This window comes from Strongylocentrotus purpuratus, unplaced genomic scaffold (assembly GCF_000002235.5).
Source record: "Strongylocentrotus purpuratus isolate Spur 01 unplaced genomic scaffold, Spur_5.0 spur5_scaffold_7, whole genome shotgun sequence".
NCBI lineage: Eukaryota > Metazoa > Echinodermata > Echinoidea > Camarodonta > Strongylocentrotidae > Strongylocentrotus > Strongylocentrotus purpuratus.
This window is the reverse complement of record NW_022145613.1, coordinates 2021702-2039420: the sequence shown is the minus strand read 5'-3', so window position 1 is coordinate 2039420 and position 17719 is coordinate 2021702. Positions and strand designations below refer to the sequence as shown.

Genomic DNA, 17719 nt, shown 5'->3' with positions numbered 1-17719 from the left:
ATTATTTATTTAATGGCAATGTGTTTTTAGATAGGATAACAATCCAAATAAAGTAAACAAAAAACAAGTTGAAATTACCGTAACGTCGTTGTAATGTATATTTTTAAGAGAGTATAGTTCCTGAGGGCAATGTGTCTAACTCCGGTCACATCAGGTCCTTCCTCTGCAAAAAGGGTTTATCATGCTTTTAATCTGGATAACTCTGAGTCTATACGAAGTTTTCCCTTTCCACTTTCTTTAGCAGGCCGTTCGTTTTATTAAATTTGATAGACATTTCGATAAAGTATTTGATAAAGATGGCAGAACATATATTCTAGTCATTAAAAAATCCATGGAAAGAAACAGGATTTGATTTATCGATACCAGCGTTGGTATGACTGAATTCCTCACTTCAAATGTTAGATTACGTTGTCGAATCGTTCATAAAGTTATAGTTTTGTGCCATTTTCTTAGAATGGAGAAATGAATTTCCAATGTGTACATACATTATATATAACAAATTATTATCTTTATGTGTAAGCAGAGAGAAAACTTAAATAAAATTAAGAAGGAAATGAGAAGAAGGCGAAGAAGAAGAAGAAGAAGGAGAAGAAGGGAGAGGAGGTGGAAAAGGAGGAGAAGGAGGAGGAGGAGGGAGAACAGGGGACAGAATGATAACAAAACAAAAAATGTGAAGAAGAATGAGAAGAAAACACTAGTGCAATCATCAATCTTCTGAGTGCCATATCTTCATGTTGAAACATGGAATAAAGAGAACTAGTTACGAGTCAAAATCAGATTCAACTTAATACGATAGGTGTACATACAGACAAAATGCCCGGATCACCCCGTGGCATAAACCTACTCATAACCCTACTCTTAAAAGTGTAAAGTGATGATGATGATGAAAGATTGTATACATTAAAAAGTACTATGTTCTTTAGTGGTATGTATTAATCAATTGTACCTGCAAAATGTAGATTGTAGATATCAGTTGCAAAGTATATAGATAAATAGACGTGAAAAATAAACTTGTTCGTATTTAATAGTTTGATTCTTTTCACACAGATTGCGAAAGGAGAAACGAAAAAGAAAAAGAGACTGTTTGAGATAGAGCTGGATTAAGAGGAAACGGGCGAGTTAGAGACAGACACATATGGAGGAAAAGAAAGAGACAGGCAGAGTGATAAAGTGCGACAGACATAATGTATAGATAATTATGGAGAAAGAGAAAGACAGACAGTGTGAAAGAGAGAGAGGCAGAGAGAGACGAATTAAGAGAGAGAGAGAGGCGGAGTGAGAAAAGAGAGAGAGAGAGAGAGAGAGAGAGATAGAGACAGAGACAGAGAGACAATGAGAGACAGAAAGAGTAGACAGACAAGTTTTTATTGTCTTATTTGATGAAGTTATCTACTACCCATACTTTGATCATACGTCGTCATCAAACAGTCTCGAAAGAGCCAAATAGGCATCATATAAAAAAAAATTCGAGAAATTACAATATCAAATTTATCTGTGTTCCCAATACATTTAAAATAGCGCCTGCGGCTATGCAACGGTATACTGTAGCTGCAACCATGACAATCTCGGAATGTGCAGTTCTGATATATAATTTCCAAACGGGAATAGAAAATCGGTCGATTTTAGTCAAGATACATTGTTTTGAAGCTAAAGTGATATCAATCTTGAGAGGGAGCTATACAACATAATATAGAGTTCATTGTTCACAATTTCAACCCTTAAAGGTACTATGTCCCATTTGCAGGCCAAAAAATGAAAAAGTTAAATTCCAACTGCATTTGAAAGATAATAGTGGGAAAATAACGACTATTAGTTGTCAAATCGACTTTAAGGCTATAGAGCCCAAAATTAATAGTCTTGATTTTCAGACAATTGTACCGAATGGTCATACGTTTTATGCTGCGCAAAGATTCAATCAGTTTAATCTTGGTCATCACAAGAAGTGGGTTATTGATGTACACAAATGCTCATGTACCCTTTACAACTCTTTTCATGTATGTTATTCTAAAGAAGAAAAAAAGCCCGTCAGTCAATTAATAGTGTCTGACAGTGAAGTCTAGCAAGTGAACGGGTTTCCTTGCATAATTTGAATATGAGGACACTGCTAACGTTTAAATTTCACAGATAGGACATACATGACATATCCATAATTCCTGCGAAGTTCTACAGCATTTGAGGTTGGCTGCAAAAGGGACATAGTACCTTTAAGACTCATTTCAACCGCGACAACGATCATTGAATATTGTAGGAACGCATTATGCTTCCAATATGTTTATTTGAACCAAATTCATGACACCGTACCCCCAAATTAGTATTACCTTAATAAACCAATCAGCCCCGATGCTTCACAACTGGTTGTCGTTTCCTGAATCTAAAAACTCATCCGGAAATCCCTGCCTACATAATCATTATCATAATAAACAATGCTTTAAAAATAAGACGAATCACTGAAAGAAATCGAAATAGAAAACATATTTCATTTAATCGGTTGAAACTAAAACAAAACCCACAAATACCCTTTAACCAAATATGTGAACCCGCGTGACAACGACCGGATATAACAGCTTGATCGGATATCCGGTTACGCGTCTCCATATCCGGATATTGTGCATATTGGGGTAGCAGAAGAGCTTTATTCAATTTAATTCAATTCGACTTTCGGTTTTATTGTTTTTGAAAAAGAACATGGCGAAAATCCGGAGACTAACATTGTCGTATTTACAGTAAAATACAAGAAAACATGAAATAAGGTTATAACTTGTACATTTACATATAAATAGTTCAATAACAACTAAAAAGAATAATCTATGGATCTTTGTGATAGTGTATCGTGTTTGGTGATAACAATAGAAACATAATGCCTATCACAGAGCTGACAGCTACCAGATATGATTTATATCATGGTAAGGGTTTTTAATGATTTATCGCTCTGCACCTGGACATCTTTGACGTATTATTGTCCTACGTTTTAATGGGTTTTTTTCTCTTTCGATTATGTGTTAATCAAAGGATATTGTTTTGGAGTTAGATAAACATTTTCCTGTTTAACATAAAAGACTTTAGGGAAGAATGCAGATTTTGTACACATATAAAGTGGGTATGATTTTGTACACATATAAAGTGGGTATGATTTTGAACACTAAATGTGATTTGGCACAATCCTTATTTAGAACAAGATATAACTGATCCCTACATGATTGCAGCACCTAGTATCAATAATCAACAATTGTCATCATTTTATGACTAAGCAACAACATGCAATGACTAGCATATAGAGAATGATACTACATGTACAACGTATGAAAATTCAAATGTACTGCATCATTCAGTTGTTGTCAGTATAAACCTACATAAACGGGCAAATATCCTTTCACAGCGAGAATTCAGAACTCTACCCACTAGATGTCATAAGCATTGATTTACAATTTTAAGTGGTTCCATTAATTGCATGCAAGACGCTCTTTCAATTTATAAATATCTCCATTGTCAATACTTTATCTGCTGAGAGCCAGATGGGCGTTGCCTTATGATACACACACACATATATATACATATACAATGACGTACTGATAGGGGGCCTTGGGGTCCCCCCCCCCCCCCAAAAAAAAAAAAAAAAAATAATAATAAATAAATAAATAAATAAAAATAAATAAAAAATAAAAAATAAAAAAATAAAAATAAATAAATAAAATAAAATAAAAAAATTCAAACTTGGTTTATTTCTAATTTGATATACCAGTGATTTACAAATGCAGTGTTACTGAAATGACATGATTTTCAGAGAGGGGGGGGGGGGCGGGTCTGCCCCCCAAAAAAGGTTTTGCTCATAGATCATTACGCCACTGTATATATATATATATTATGTGAAACTTCCACGAGAGTTTCTAAAGTCGTTGTATAGGGTATTTTCAGACATTTATAGAGAGAGAGAGAGAGAGAGAGAGAGAGAAAGTAGAAGAGAGAGAGAAAAAAAGATTAAATAATGTGGATATAACGCCCTTTTGGCTCTCATGATTTGTCACAACTACATTTTGAATAAACGAAATGATAGATGTCAGGGACACTTTAAACTCCGACAATACATTAAATCCGACTCATGCAGATTATGAATCCGTTGAATACAGCAGTTATTCAACTACAATTAATACCGAAGTAAAAATACCTTATAGGCCTTAGGGCTAAATATAGTATAGAAGTTCACAAAATAACAGTTGTACATAACAAGACAAGTTTGTGGGATTTTCACATTATCAATGACGTAAAACAAAGACGGAAATGGTTCTGATAACCCTCAACCGTTGACCAACTTGGAAACATATTGAGTGCATTAGGTCACCTATAAGTAGGCCCATCGTTTGTTTTGTTGAAACTAAAAGTGATTACTGTATGCCTATACATGTACATGTCATTTGATATGCCCACGTCGATTTACAATGGAAAGTAATCCTTGTATGAACTCCATTTATCAAAAGCAAGCACGACATGTTTTTTTAATTCGTTTATGTCAATGTGATTTAGGCTTGCTTTCGTATCACATTAGGCCGGTAATTAGACACCATATCAATCATGGACGGAAAATTAGGCACCGCATTTATGCTAAGATTTACATTGCATGGATTAATGTTATGTTCCTGCAAATTGATATAACTAATGTAGGGTTAAGGTGTTAATTAACTTGCCTAAAGTTGCTGAATATTGTCGAAATACCCCACCAAATAGGTAACACTAACCCTAGCTGCAATCCTTACCCTATAATCCTAAGCATAGTGAACTGTGTTATATTGGGGGTATACAGCTGTAAAACTGCTATCAAAATTAGAAATAAAAAAAAAACGACGAGGCTAAAATATCTTACCAAAGTATTATGTCAGTCAAAAAACGGGATTATTTCGAGAATTCGACATACCGGTACATTGCTTGTGTAATTCAACATGCGCGAAACCCTATGAATTTCCAATATTTCAAACATTTTTATAACATCTGAAATATCCGGATTTTTCCCACTGTAGAATTGTCCACCTATAAAAACAGAACCTCACAATCGTTATGAATATACTCTTACATAGGGTTACACCGATAGAATGCACCTACACAGATACCATATAAATACTGAGTGCTGTAACTTGAAATAATTCTAGTTTTCCTCGTAAATATGTTGCGAGTTGATGTACAAACAATCTCATCTAGGAAATGCTGCTTTTCAGGAGAATTTATTTGATCTAAAGTGCTTATTTATTTCATAAAGTAATTTTTGCGTGAAGAATATGCTCTTGTAGGGCATATCAGTTCTGATGGTTTCATATTCATGAGAAGACCTCGGAATTGACAATGATTAGACAGGTTGAATGTTTTAAATAGTGCTTCTTAGCGATATGATTCATATTACAAATATATTCAGGAGAAACACCTGTAACACCAATGATAGTACTGCGGTTACCCCCATAAATTCTGCAAAGTATGAAAGGGTTCAATGTTGGTGTTTTATACCCCTCAGATGTGGTACTAAATTGAAAGAAGTACAGCGTCAAGCGTTTTTCAAGGTTGCCTGATCTTAGGCAATTATAATTTCATGTAAAGTTTACATTTAGTTCTTAACGCTTTTTTCATTATTAACATTTCTCCGGCCACTCGCTGGCTGGTATTTTCGATCGCCGGATTGTTTTCGCTCCCCGACGTATTTCCATTCCCCGTGCGAATACCTCCGAATCCCAGACGGAGATCCCCGATCACTATTCGTTTCCGCTTGATCCGGCGCACCCGAAGATATCCGATTATTCTTTACTTTTTGACTTGACATCGAGTAGCGAGGCATGCCTTTCTCACCCGAATGCCTTCGGTCGTTGTTCGACACATACTCAGAAGTTCTCGGAAGTGACGAGACAGATGTGAGGCGTGACATCCTCTGGCTGAAGGGTATTGACGAGGTTCCACGAGAGTGCCTTTTAAGAGACCCTGAGGTATTGCAATGACACAAGCATGTCATCCACATGGAATAGACCCGATGGTTGGCGATGAATGCGAGAAAGATGTAGAATCCCTGCAGTGAGTTTAAGATGATGAAGACATACCAAAGAACATTGATGTTTGCGAAGCCGGCGATGAATCCGAACGACCACGTGAATCCCAAGAGTGTCGAGATCTAAGATGAAATCAGTTTTAAAAGGACAAAAATACACGTTAAAGTTGTTAACGGTGCTCATAGCATTCCCCAAATCATAATGTGGAACATTGAGGTATGTCCTCAAATTGTTTTAAAATGCCCTTAATATATACGGACTAATCAAACATTGAATAGTTGTACCAACAAATGTTGTTGTATGACCTTGTTTTGCTACGCTATGCTTATTAAACATCGTAATGTTTTCTCCTATGCTAAGCTAAACCAATAAAGGGTTTTCCTTTTGTTTGTAATGGGGGGGGGGGGGGAGACGCCTGCCACACCCTACTCCTAAGCCTTATAAATTTGCATTTTATTATCCGAGTAAGACCGGTACCCCTCTACCCCCCCCCCCCCTCCTATCGTACCAGAGCCCTCTAATTGAGTGGACTCACACTATGACATGGGTATCCCTGCCACATAAATAAAGTCCTATATGGCATGAGGTACTCGTGGTACCAGCATTTTCTAATGCCCCAGCGCCTTACCAGGTGAATGTAAATCGGGTAAACTATTTATACCATTGATATGTTTCTGTTTGTTTTCTGTTTTTGCCTATGAATATGTAACTACAGGACGCAGGTATAATTGCAATACAAATGTATTACTAATGGTTTTGTGCCCTGATAGGGTGCTTAAAAGGAGTGTTCAATATTGACAATATCAACGTTACTGGTATTAGTAAGATAATATCACATTATATTTATGTGTACTAGAGAAGAAAGTTATTTTTCAAGAGAAAAATCTTGGACTCACTTTAAGATAGACACGGAGTTCCTTGGCCGTGTCCTTGATGCTCTGGCTATCCATAATCATGCTCCTCCTGACCTTGGAGGCGTTTCTGATCCCTGCTACAGTATGAAGAAACAGAATGGTATTGATGATGAGAAATACCCCAAGAGGACACCCAAATGCGATGAGATTGGCACCTTGGTTGACGATCCAACAGACGTTATCACTTCCATAGGAGAAACTTAGCTCCTCACCGACAGTAAAGTGAATGGCCAAGCAACAACCGACAAGGGTGGATGCAATTAGTATGGTAAAGAGCATGTAAGACACAATGGCTCGCGTACTGTTGATTGATACAGTAAAGCTATCCCGAGCTCCGAGGGTCCTGTTGAGTTCGAAGGCCAGACAAGTTGTTATGGCAAAAACACAGGTCCATAGGAAATGCGAGACAACGGACAGAGAGGTGCAGAGCTCAGGAACAGATGTCCCAAGTCCACTTATCATCTGCAGAAGCTGTGCCAGGAAAAGTACGACGCATAATACCATGATGAGTTTGTTGCTCACACAGCGACGCATGTGAGGGAAGATGCAGTAAGTAGCAAATGTTATGAGGAGGGAAATAAGAGAAAGACTGACTCCCACAAAGCTTAGAATAACCTGCGCTTCGTCGTAAGCAAATATTCTTTCTACGGTCGTTTGGTTAAAAGTGGCGTTCCTTCCAAAGTTATCTGGAGCACAGTATTGGACACTACCGTTGGAGGTCAGCGTGTAGTCATCGGGCCCTAGTATGTGTCCGGTCAACGTGTTGTTGAGGCTCGAATCGTCCAGTGGTGTAAACATACTGGCCGGCTGGGTAATTAGGGAACATGTCAGCAGTTTCATCTGATTACACACTTGGATGTTTAAAGACTTGTTATAGTTATATGTAGGACCCACAGTGTCTATCTCATACGAAGCTGTGAAGACAGTTTCATATGAATGGTAGATGGTGCCAGTCTGTTCATCTCGTACAACTGTGGAATTTTGCACACGTGATACGTTCGGATTGGTAAGAAGTTTTAGCCCACCTGGACATTGGCTGAGACCTGAAACAGATATGCATTGCTGGGAAATGGTCAAAGACCAGACGTGATACTCGGAAGCATCGACTGGTGTTGTTGTATATTGGAGAAGTGTTTTATCAGCACTTTCTTCCAGCTGCGCAAATGACAGCGATCCTGGTTCGATTGCATAATCGATTTTAAAGGAATTATTGGACAGGGACAGGCATTTGCTAGATCCTTCGTCGGACATCAAACGGATGTCGTCATCACCATCATTTCTTGATCCATCTAGAGAACGAAGTTTGCCTGATGGAAGATTTAATATGTACTCAACAAACTGGGTTACGTTTTTATCCAGTTCGTTGGAGTCGCAGTTTGTGATATCCATAGGCTGACTGAGACCAACCTTAGCCGAAACTACCAATCTAAGATCAGAGTCATCTGCTCCACAGGTAAGATTGAGAGGAGGGGTTAGCCTGTAACATACGTTGTCACGGAGTTCATATCCATTCGCGCAAGATAGGGTCAAGCATTGTTGTAAGAACGGATCAAATACCTCCCAAGGTTGGCAAGAAATATCCACTTCCTTGATGACGTCCTCTGAGTGCACAACTTGAACGCGACTGTTCTTAGAGAAATCCATAATGATAGACAAAGGTTGAAGAGCATTTCCGCCCGCTGGGTTGATGAATCCTCGGTCTTCAGACTGTGTCGGGGTTACCCGTCCCGAAGGCCACCTTTTTGGAGTAGGCTTTGTTGGCCTTGGGGGTTCCGAAGTTGTTTCGGTCGCAGCCAAACAGATATTTCTAACATGTTCTTGTGACTCAGCCAAACTGATACCAGGAACTGCGTTGCATAATTTGCAGTATGGATTTCGAAATGTGGTGCCATTTTCATCTGTGACAAAATTCTGGTAAGAGATACACAATGTGCTAACATCTTGATCGGAACCTACGGGACAATCACCTGTGACCTCTGAAGCCAGACATTTCCTTGAACCAGATGGAGACGAATCTGATGGAGGTTGAATGGATATGGTACATTCACCACTCGCCAACACGTCCGATAGAGTAGCATCTCCCGATATTATCATGTCTGTTAGGCTTTGAGAGCAAAGGAGTTCCAGCTTCCAAGGGGTGAGCTCATTCTGGTTCAAACCGTTGCACAACGCGCAGTAAACATTCTTGTAACTCAACCCTCCATGGCTTACTGGGATGATGGCCAAATCAAGATCCATCATCGGTTGATAGTCTTCGCACCTAGACTTTACCAGATCGTTTTCCCAGGTCTTAGGACAGGACGACACCATCCAATAATGATCAGTTTCTTGAGGCAGGGTCACACATGTTACCTGAGACGTATCCAGTAGTCTAGTCGCATCTTCAAATGTGTCGGGTGTGTTTTCTACAGAAGTCCAAGATTCATCTGGAGTTGCCTGCTTGCAATGGAAGATGTAGTCTATGCAGCAGTCCCCGAAATATTCACAGCCATAATCGCAGCTGCATGTTTGGACAGGTACACCAAAAGGGTTACCACAACCAGTTGAGTCACAGGTAGAGCTGGTGCAAACCTCAAAAGTCCGGTTGTCACTGGAAATCATGGTCGTCTGACCTAATTCAGGAAAATAACATGAAGAAACACATGCGTGACAACAAGTAAATTATATTTCTATGTGGCAAAAAAACCCACAAATTATTAACACATGTACGCCTTTCTCTTCATTATCAAAATCATCTCCTTGCTAAAGGCATCCCCATATTCACCACTAAAATTAATTTGTATTTATTATTATTTATTATAACACGGCACACGGTAAGAGGACATATATATTATTTGTTTTGGTCCCAAAAAATCGCAACGTCTCAGCCAGCCGCTGAATAAGCGGGGAGGGGGGCGGGGGGGGGGGAGGGGGATAAGAGCACATTTTTCTTTTCTTTTTTGGTCCCAAAAAAAATCGCAACGACACAGCCAGCCGCTGAATGAGCGGGAGGGGGGAGGCTAAGAGCACTTTTTTTTTTTTTTTTGGTCCAGAATAGTTGAAAATCGCGCCGGCCGCAAATTTTTGTTGTTGTTGGCCGGGGGGCACGTCCCTGTTTGCCAGTACATTTTTGGCTCATTTGGGGTTAATTAATTTTTATCATTTTTTGTTTGGCCGGGGGGGGGGCACGTGCCCCCCCCCCCCCCTGGTTCCGTCCCTGAGGTTGGACTGAATATTGTACAATAGAAGAGTGGGCGATTAGCCTTAAATACGTGATTTATTTCTAATATTTTATTCAATCGTTGTTGCAAGGTGGGTAGTCCTAACTGATCCAATTGTGGTAAAACACAAATTTGACAACAATAACAACTTTGTAAAATAGAAAAGCGAACACAACGGGACATAATTCATACAATTCTTTAATTTTTGATTTGATTTATTTATTCATGTTTCAATATCGACATAATTATCTAAACATAAATTCAATAATGAAATAATACAATGTATTGTATCAAATACAAACTAGAAATACGTGTATTGAAAAACTGAATGATAACGGAACACTGTTGAGATATAATGTATACAATACTCACCAACTACAGACGTTTGTGTCAGGTAATCCAAAAATATCCAAACAAAAGCCCAAGCTGCCTTCATGGTGATGTGTTTCTTAGTACTTCAGAGCAGATAATGTGACAAGCTTGAAACTAAAAGCTCTTAATAAGTGAGCATTCGTTGGATCGTAGCCTTGTTCCCCGGATGTCGGGATGTGACGCGCTAAAAAAGACACAGCGCTATCCATGGACGTGGGTTGGTGGCCAATCCTAATAAAGTTACAGGAAATACATCAGGAACGTCTGGTGATTTGTTGTTATAACCTTACAGACACAGGAACAAACAAGATCAAACTTTGGCTTCCACTGCGCTACTATCAGTGATTTAATTCACTCATTAAAAGTTTTTACACATTAATCAGGCGCTAAACAATCAAAATAAAGATGAAATTTCCTATATAAAGTATGATTATATTAAATCGTGTATCAGTGGCAAAGCGTGAACTATGTTGTTGAGGAGACATGTTAAATGAAACTATATACGACTGGAAGAATGCGAGTGAACGCAGCGACCGAGAATGTCCGTCCTTTATTCTTCTCGTGTTTTCCCTTGCTTTTTTAATTCCCTCTCATTCTTACCCCGGCTTTCTCTTTCTCACTAGTTCTCTCTCTCTCTCTACCCCCCCCCCCCCTCTCTCTCTCTCTTGCTCTATCTGTCTCCCCCGGCCCCCATCTCTCTCTCTCTCTCTTTCTCTCTCCCCCCCCCCCCCTCTCTCTCTCTTTTCCCCCGGCCCCTCTTCCGTACAACAGCTACACCAAAGGATTGTATCAGTGGTGGAACCAAGAAGCAATGAACTTTAAACACTGAACAGAATATCTCAAGAAAGTGAGATTTCAGTCACACAACCACAGTTGAACAAGAAAAGAATATGACCTATTTTTTTCCTGGAACTCATTACATTATGGGGTTGTCGTGTTTCTGTAATTAAGTTGTTTTCACTTACGTTTATCAGTCCTTTCTGACCATTTACAGCTGGTATACCACGTGAATATCCGGATGTAAGAGACTCTAATGCACATATTGAGTCGGTTTGTCAATGATTTGACCGATATTAGTAACATTTTTGTGGAAAATATTCTCTTGGTTCAAATAAATATTTCCAATCAACAACTTTTAAATATCCTAGTGTATTATCTGACATCGACAGATGCTGTTTTTTTTGTGTGATATATATATATGGGGGGGGGGGGTACTTTACACATTCATAACTTAATATTTCAGCATTCAGAAGATCGTACAATCCTTGCAGGAAACTTTTATCTAGGTATTCGTTGATTTTAAGCGTGTTTTTAACAATATCTTATTGTATTGGCAACATTGAAAAACTCTTATGAAATTCCGTTCGGATTTGTAATAAAAATAATGATGTCAACACTTTTGGAGAAATTTGCAAAGTCTCCTGATATTCAGTGATTTGTGAGCGAATCGAACTTTGATCCAGATGCTCATAAATTCATTTCCAAATGAGAGAAAAGTTCCAACATTTTTTTTTTCACATTACAATTCCACCTACCTATATAGATATTTGATATATGGTTCTAATACTATAACAATATGAATACTAGGAGGGGATCTTGCTAGGTCCGGTATATACAGGAAGAGATAATTGTTAAAATAGGTTGAACATCCTTAGGAAAGAGAGGTCAACAAAGATACAATTTTTAACTTTCAGATGGATTGCACAATAACAAAGGAAACATGTACAGAGTACTTCCCTTCATTATACCATAAAGGGAAAATGAAGTACATTGCATTTCAAATAGTGTGCATACGTCCTGTGTATTTTCAGGAGAACTTGAATTGATTTGATTTGATTTAGTTTGATTTTAACAGGCTAGCATCAACAGTAATTAAAATGCCGCTTGTTGAGTTTTGTTTTTTAAACAGGAACCTTGATTTAATGTACATTATATATACAGAATGTACTAATCGTAATATTTTATATATTATATATATATATATATATATATAACTGTATAATATCCGAAATGTAGAACTTACATTTGCCCTCCATGTTCGTACGTTCATTTTATTTATACATGCACTTTGAGCATTACTTCCGCCTTGTATTGTTCTAATTTTCTCAGACACTTGCATATAGGCATTGTTGTCTAACATGCTTTTACGTTGTTATATTTTATAGTATATGTGATAATAAAACATAACATAATGTTTGATGCAGCAGAATGCAATGTAGTATATATTTCAAGTAAATCCATACATTGAGAGAGACAATTACAAAGTCCTTTTGGCTAGTACACCCCAAGAGAGGCGTAACAAACGAAAACATTGTAGGCAGGTATGCCTATGGTGGGGGGGGGGGGGGGGGGGGGGGGGGGGAGTTGACCGATACTGACATTTTTTGCGGGAAACATCCGATAACATATCAATGAATAATTTCACACCAATTTAGGGGGTTAGAAAAGTTATTGCATGATAATAGCAGACAAAATACAACTTTCAGGTGATTTTGACAGGTTTTGAGACAGAAATGTGCATATTATACAGTCAAACCTGTCTATAGCGACCGCCCAAGGGAAACACAAAAATGGGCCTTTGTAGACAGGTGGTCTTTGTAGACAGGTTTCTTTAGTACATGATTCAATAAGAAACCATTTTCAAGGGAAACAACAAATGTGGCCTTTGTAGACAGGTGGTCTTTGTAAACAGGTGGTCACTAAAGCAGGTTTGACTGTAGTAGACTATATGCTATTTAAGTCGTCATCAATAATTGAAAACAATAAGATATATTAAATTGGTTTGGTCTACATATTGTTGAATGATTTACAAAGAGTTGTTATTGATTTGGTGGAGATTAGATTCATATCCGCTGAGAAACAGGTGAAAATAATGTAGGCCTAAGCACATAATTCATAAACCCGAATTAAGTGTGCAAAACGCGAAAACTGAAAACAATTACATATCTTCAAATAAGGGGAAAAACAACGTCTAAATGAGTTTCTTTTCTTGGGACATCTTTATTCTGATAAAATGGATCCCAATGAAGCAGGTGCACGGTAGCCGCCTCTGGCCCACGGACTGTAACTTGCAAATATCACGCAGATCTTATAATCACTATACTGCCAATGTGTTTCTATGGTTGATAAAAAGTTATCGACAAAAAATTGTGTGAGGAAATATTGATATTTTAAAAACTCTTGACAGTGGCATCTACACGGAAACACACCTCCCATCAAAGGACTTTAAAAAGGGGGAAATAGCGAAGAGGTAAAGTGAAAAAAAGATGGTATGATCGCTTCCTGTATCGTCCTTTCACTCAGTACAGCCTTGTTCTTTCGGATGTTATCCACCTTGTAAAACCGAAGCCCCCCCCCCCCCCACCCCCATGGGCAAGGGAAACATGGGTGGTGGCCCTCAGTTGCAAGACCCACGCTATATGCTTTCTTTTCTTATACGGATCCTTCGCCTTAATTAATGTTCACTTCCTTCACTTTCACCGTGACACGAGCAGTTTTGAAACTGAGCAAGAGGTTTGTTGTTCTGCCCAATGGGCGTGACGATACTTTTGATCTTACGCATGGGCGACATACATGTACTTAATTCATCAGACGTAAATAAATAGAATTGAAAATGAAACAACGATATCAAAACCAAAAACAATTAAAGGAGAAAGGAGATATATTCGTCAACACTATATAAAGGAACACGTCATGTTACTTCTAATGTTTGTGATGAGTGGTCATTATCCTTTCATTTGATAACAATGGGGAGAGAAGTGAAGAGGTCAAAATGATGGACATTGTATGTGATTCTTCCGCTTTAATGTGGATCTAAATGATTGGCAATCGCCAGCCTTTCAGGACTTGCTAGGGGGGGGGGGGGGGGGCGCGGAAAAATAGAACTTCCTGCCGGAGAAATTCTGCGATGTTGTTGTTTTGTATGTTGTTGTTTTGTATTTTCTTATTCTTCGTTTCATTCTTTCTTTTTCCTCACCTCTTCTCCTTATCTTAACCACCATTGCACTAGTGCAGAGAGTGGCGTGTGGACAGAAGAGAGAGAGAGAGGGAGAGAGAGAGAGTGAGAAAGAGAGAAAGAGAGAGATATTGAGAAAGAGAGAGTGTGTGTGTAAGAGGGGGAAAGAGAGAGGAGAGAGTGAGAAAGAGAGTGTGTGAGAGCAAGAAGGAGAGAGAGAGAGAGAGAGAGAGTGTGTGTGCAAGCGCGTAGCCAGGATTTCATTTTAGGGGGGCGGTAGTGAGCACGCGAAGCGTGCGAATCACTTAAAGAGCGCGCGAAGCGCGCTCCCTAGGGGGGTGGGTGCAGGGAGGGGGGAGTTTCCCCCCTCCCGCGCGAAGCGCGGAAGCTTTGAAAGAAAACGATTCGTTGTACCTTTCTCGACTCATAATCCTTGTCTGAATTCGGTCCCTCCCCTCACTCGCGCGAAGCTTTGACGTTTCATTAAATTATTAGAGAAAGAAGACGATTCGTTGTATACCTTTCTCGACTCTTAATCCTTGTCTGAATTCTGTCCCCCCCCCCCCCCCTCTCGCGCGAAGCTTTGGCGTTTCATAAAATTATTAGAGAAAGAAGACGATTCGTTGTACCTTTCCGACTCATATTTCTTAATTTGAACTCAGTTTCCCCCTTCCCGCGCGAAGCGCGGAAGCTTTGACGATTCGTTGTACCGTTCTCGACTCCTTTTCCCTTTTTCTTCCTAGGTCCTCTTTCTTTTTTTTTCTTCTCTTTCTCTTTTTTTTTTTTTGGGCCGGCGTTTTTTTGGGGGGGCGACCGCCCCCACCGCCCCCCCCCCCCCTGGCTACGCGCCTGTGTGTGTGTGAGCAAGAAGTAGAGAGAGAGAGAGAGAGAGAGAGAGAGAGAGAGAGAGAGAGAGATGAGGTAAAGCCAAATACAATCCTTATAGAGACGGGGAAGAAAGTGCATGTAGGAGATAGAGCGAAGAGGGAGACAGGCATGGGTAGAACAAGCGCCACATAGTGCAGACGTAAACGACACAAAACGAGAAGAGAATTAGAAAGAGAGAGGAAGGAACACAGAGCTTGGAAACTAGAAAATCATGAGCGTTATAATGTATATTTAGGGCATGGGTGTCGATCCCGGGGGGACGGGGGGATATATCCCCCCCCCCCCCAATATTTCAGGTTGGGGGATGGCCTGTACAATCATCCCCCCCCCCCCCTAATAATTCACCATCAAAAACACAAAAAAAATGAAGAGAAAAATTAAGGATGAGAGCCCGATGAGAGTAGTTAATGGTTATTACTCGCAAGATGACCATCAATATACACATTTTGCTATCTCATTTTCATAATACATACATATATACGAAGTAAATAAGACAACCGTATATGAGACAAGAATAAATTGAATTCTCGCTCATACGACTTCATCAGGAATTGATGAATTTATTCAATTTGTTCAATCAACAGCATCATAGAAATGCAGTGCTAAATGTTAAGCGCGAATCGCAAAAGTAGCAATCTGCAATGCACATCAGACAATCCTGGACAGTGTAAACATAGATGAACTCTGTGACGATTTCGTGATGAGATCGGAGACAAGGAGAAAGATTTTCGGACATTAGTATGACTTATAAAATAGTTCTCTAGTTCTTATGTTGTTTCCGTTCACCTTTTTTAAAATCCACGTAATTGTATCTTTTTTCTTTTTTTTTTCACTCATTTTATTTCCTGATATTTCCTAAAAGATTTTTCATTTTTGGAGAAAGATTATTATGTCACAACGTATTTGTAACACAAACTATTTTCAGTGGGGAAACTGAATTCAGAGAAGGATTAATATAGAGAACAGTACAACGAATCGTCTTATTTCTCTAATAATTCAGTGAAAAGGGCAAAGCTGTTAGGGGGCAACTGATCAGACGTGGATTAAGCGTAATAATCAAATGAAACATCAAAGTACACGATACAACGAAGCGTCTTCTTTTACGAATAATAATATTTAATGAAACGTGAAAGCTTCCGCGCTAAGCGCGGAATGGGCGAAAATGAATACAGACAAGGATTAAGAGTAATAATTTATTGAAACGTAAAAGCTTCCGCGCTTCGCGCGGTAGGGGGGAAACTGAGTTCATGAAGGACACGATACAACAAATCGTCTTCTTCACTAATGTGTAAGCTTCCGCGCTTCGCGCAGGAATGGGCGAAAATGAATTCAGACAAGGATTAAGAGTCGAGAAGGGTACATAAGATCGTCTTCTTTCTTTAATCATCTAATGAAACGTCAGAGCTTCCGCGCTACGCGCGGGGAAGGGGGGGGGGGAATGTGATTCAAACATTAAGGATTAAGAGTCGAGAATGGTACATCGAATCGTCTTCTTTCTTTAATAATCTGATGAAACGTCAGAGCTTCCGCGCTATGCGCGGAGGAAGGAGAACTTGATTCAAACAAGGATTAAGAGTCGAGAACGGTCCAACGAATCGTCTTCTTTCTCTTATAATTTAGTGAAACGTCAAAGCTTCCGCGCTTCGGGAGACACTGAATTCATGAAGGACACGATACAACAAATCGTCTTCTTTCTCTAATAATTTAGTGAAACGTCAAAGCTTCCGCGCTTCGCGGGGGGGGGGGAGACTCCCCCTCCCTGCACGCAACCCCTAGGGACCGCGCTTCGCGTGCTCACTACCGCCCCTAAAATGAAATCCTGGCTTCGCGCTTGGGAGGGGTGCAACTTGCCACACGCTTCTACCTCTTGATTGCTTTGATCCATTGCCGAAAATATGTTGGCACCTATCATCCCCCCCCCCCCCCCTACCGCGGATACAAATCGACACCCTTGATTTAGGGGATTTGCTTATATGAGACTTGTGTGAAAATACGGTAACCTATTTCTCTACTTTGAACACTTTTTTTGGGGGGGGGGGACATTGTGTGCCCTCTTTCAAAGTACCCTGGTGCTCTCACTACCTCAACATACAGACATACTCTTACAAATTATTCGATTTGCTCTCATAGTATATATCCTTCTCTTCAACACTCTATTATACAAATGAACCCTTTATCCATCCACATCAAAATACAACTTTTATCACTAACATTTTCATTTTACACTCATATCATCTCTCATTTCTATATTTACTGAACTGTTTTAAAGGGAATCTTGTGTAATGGAGGTGCATTTCAAGAGAAATGGCTGTAAGATGAAAGGGAATAATATATTGTGTTTACAATGTATGAGATCAAAACATGAAATAGAGA

General features: G+C 39.3%; 1 protein-coding gene across 1 annotated transcript; it reads right to left on the bottom strand.

Annotated features, from left to right (window-relative positions):
- Positions 1–4110: 4110 nt before the first annotated feature.
- On the bottom strand, positions 4111–10717 carry LOC100893670. Its single transcript, XM_003723236.3, has 3 exons — positions 10504–10717; positions 6914–9543; positions 4111–6139 (listed from the first exon to the last, which is right to left on the bottom strand). Exons 1-3 carry the CDS (start codon positions 10565–10567, stop codon positions 5585–5587), a joined length of 3249 nt encoding a protein of 1082 aa, XP_003723284.2. The 5' UTR covers positions 10568–10717; the 3' UTR covers positions 4111–5584.
- Between the last annotated feature and the right edge of the window lie 7002 nt (positions 10718–17719).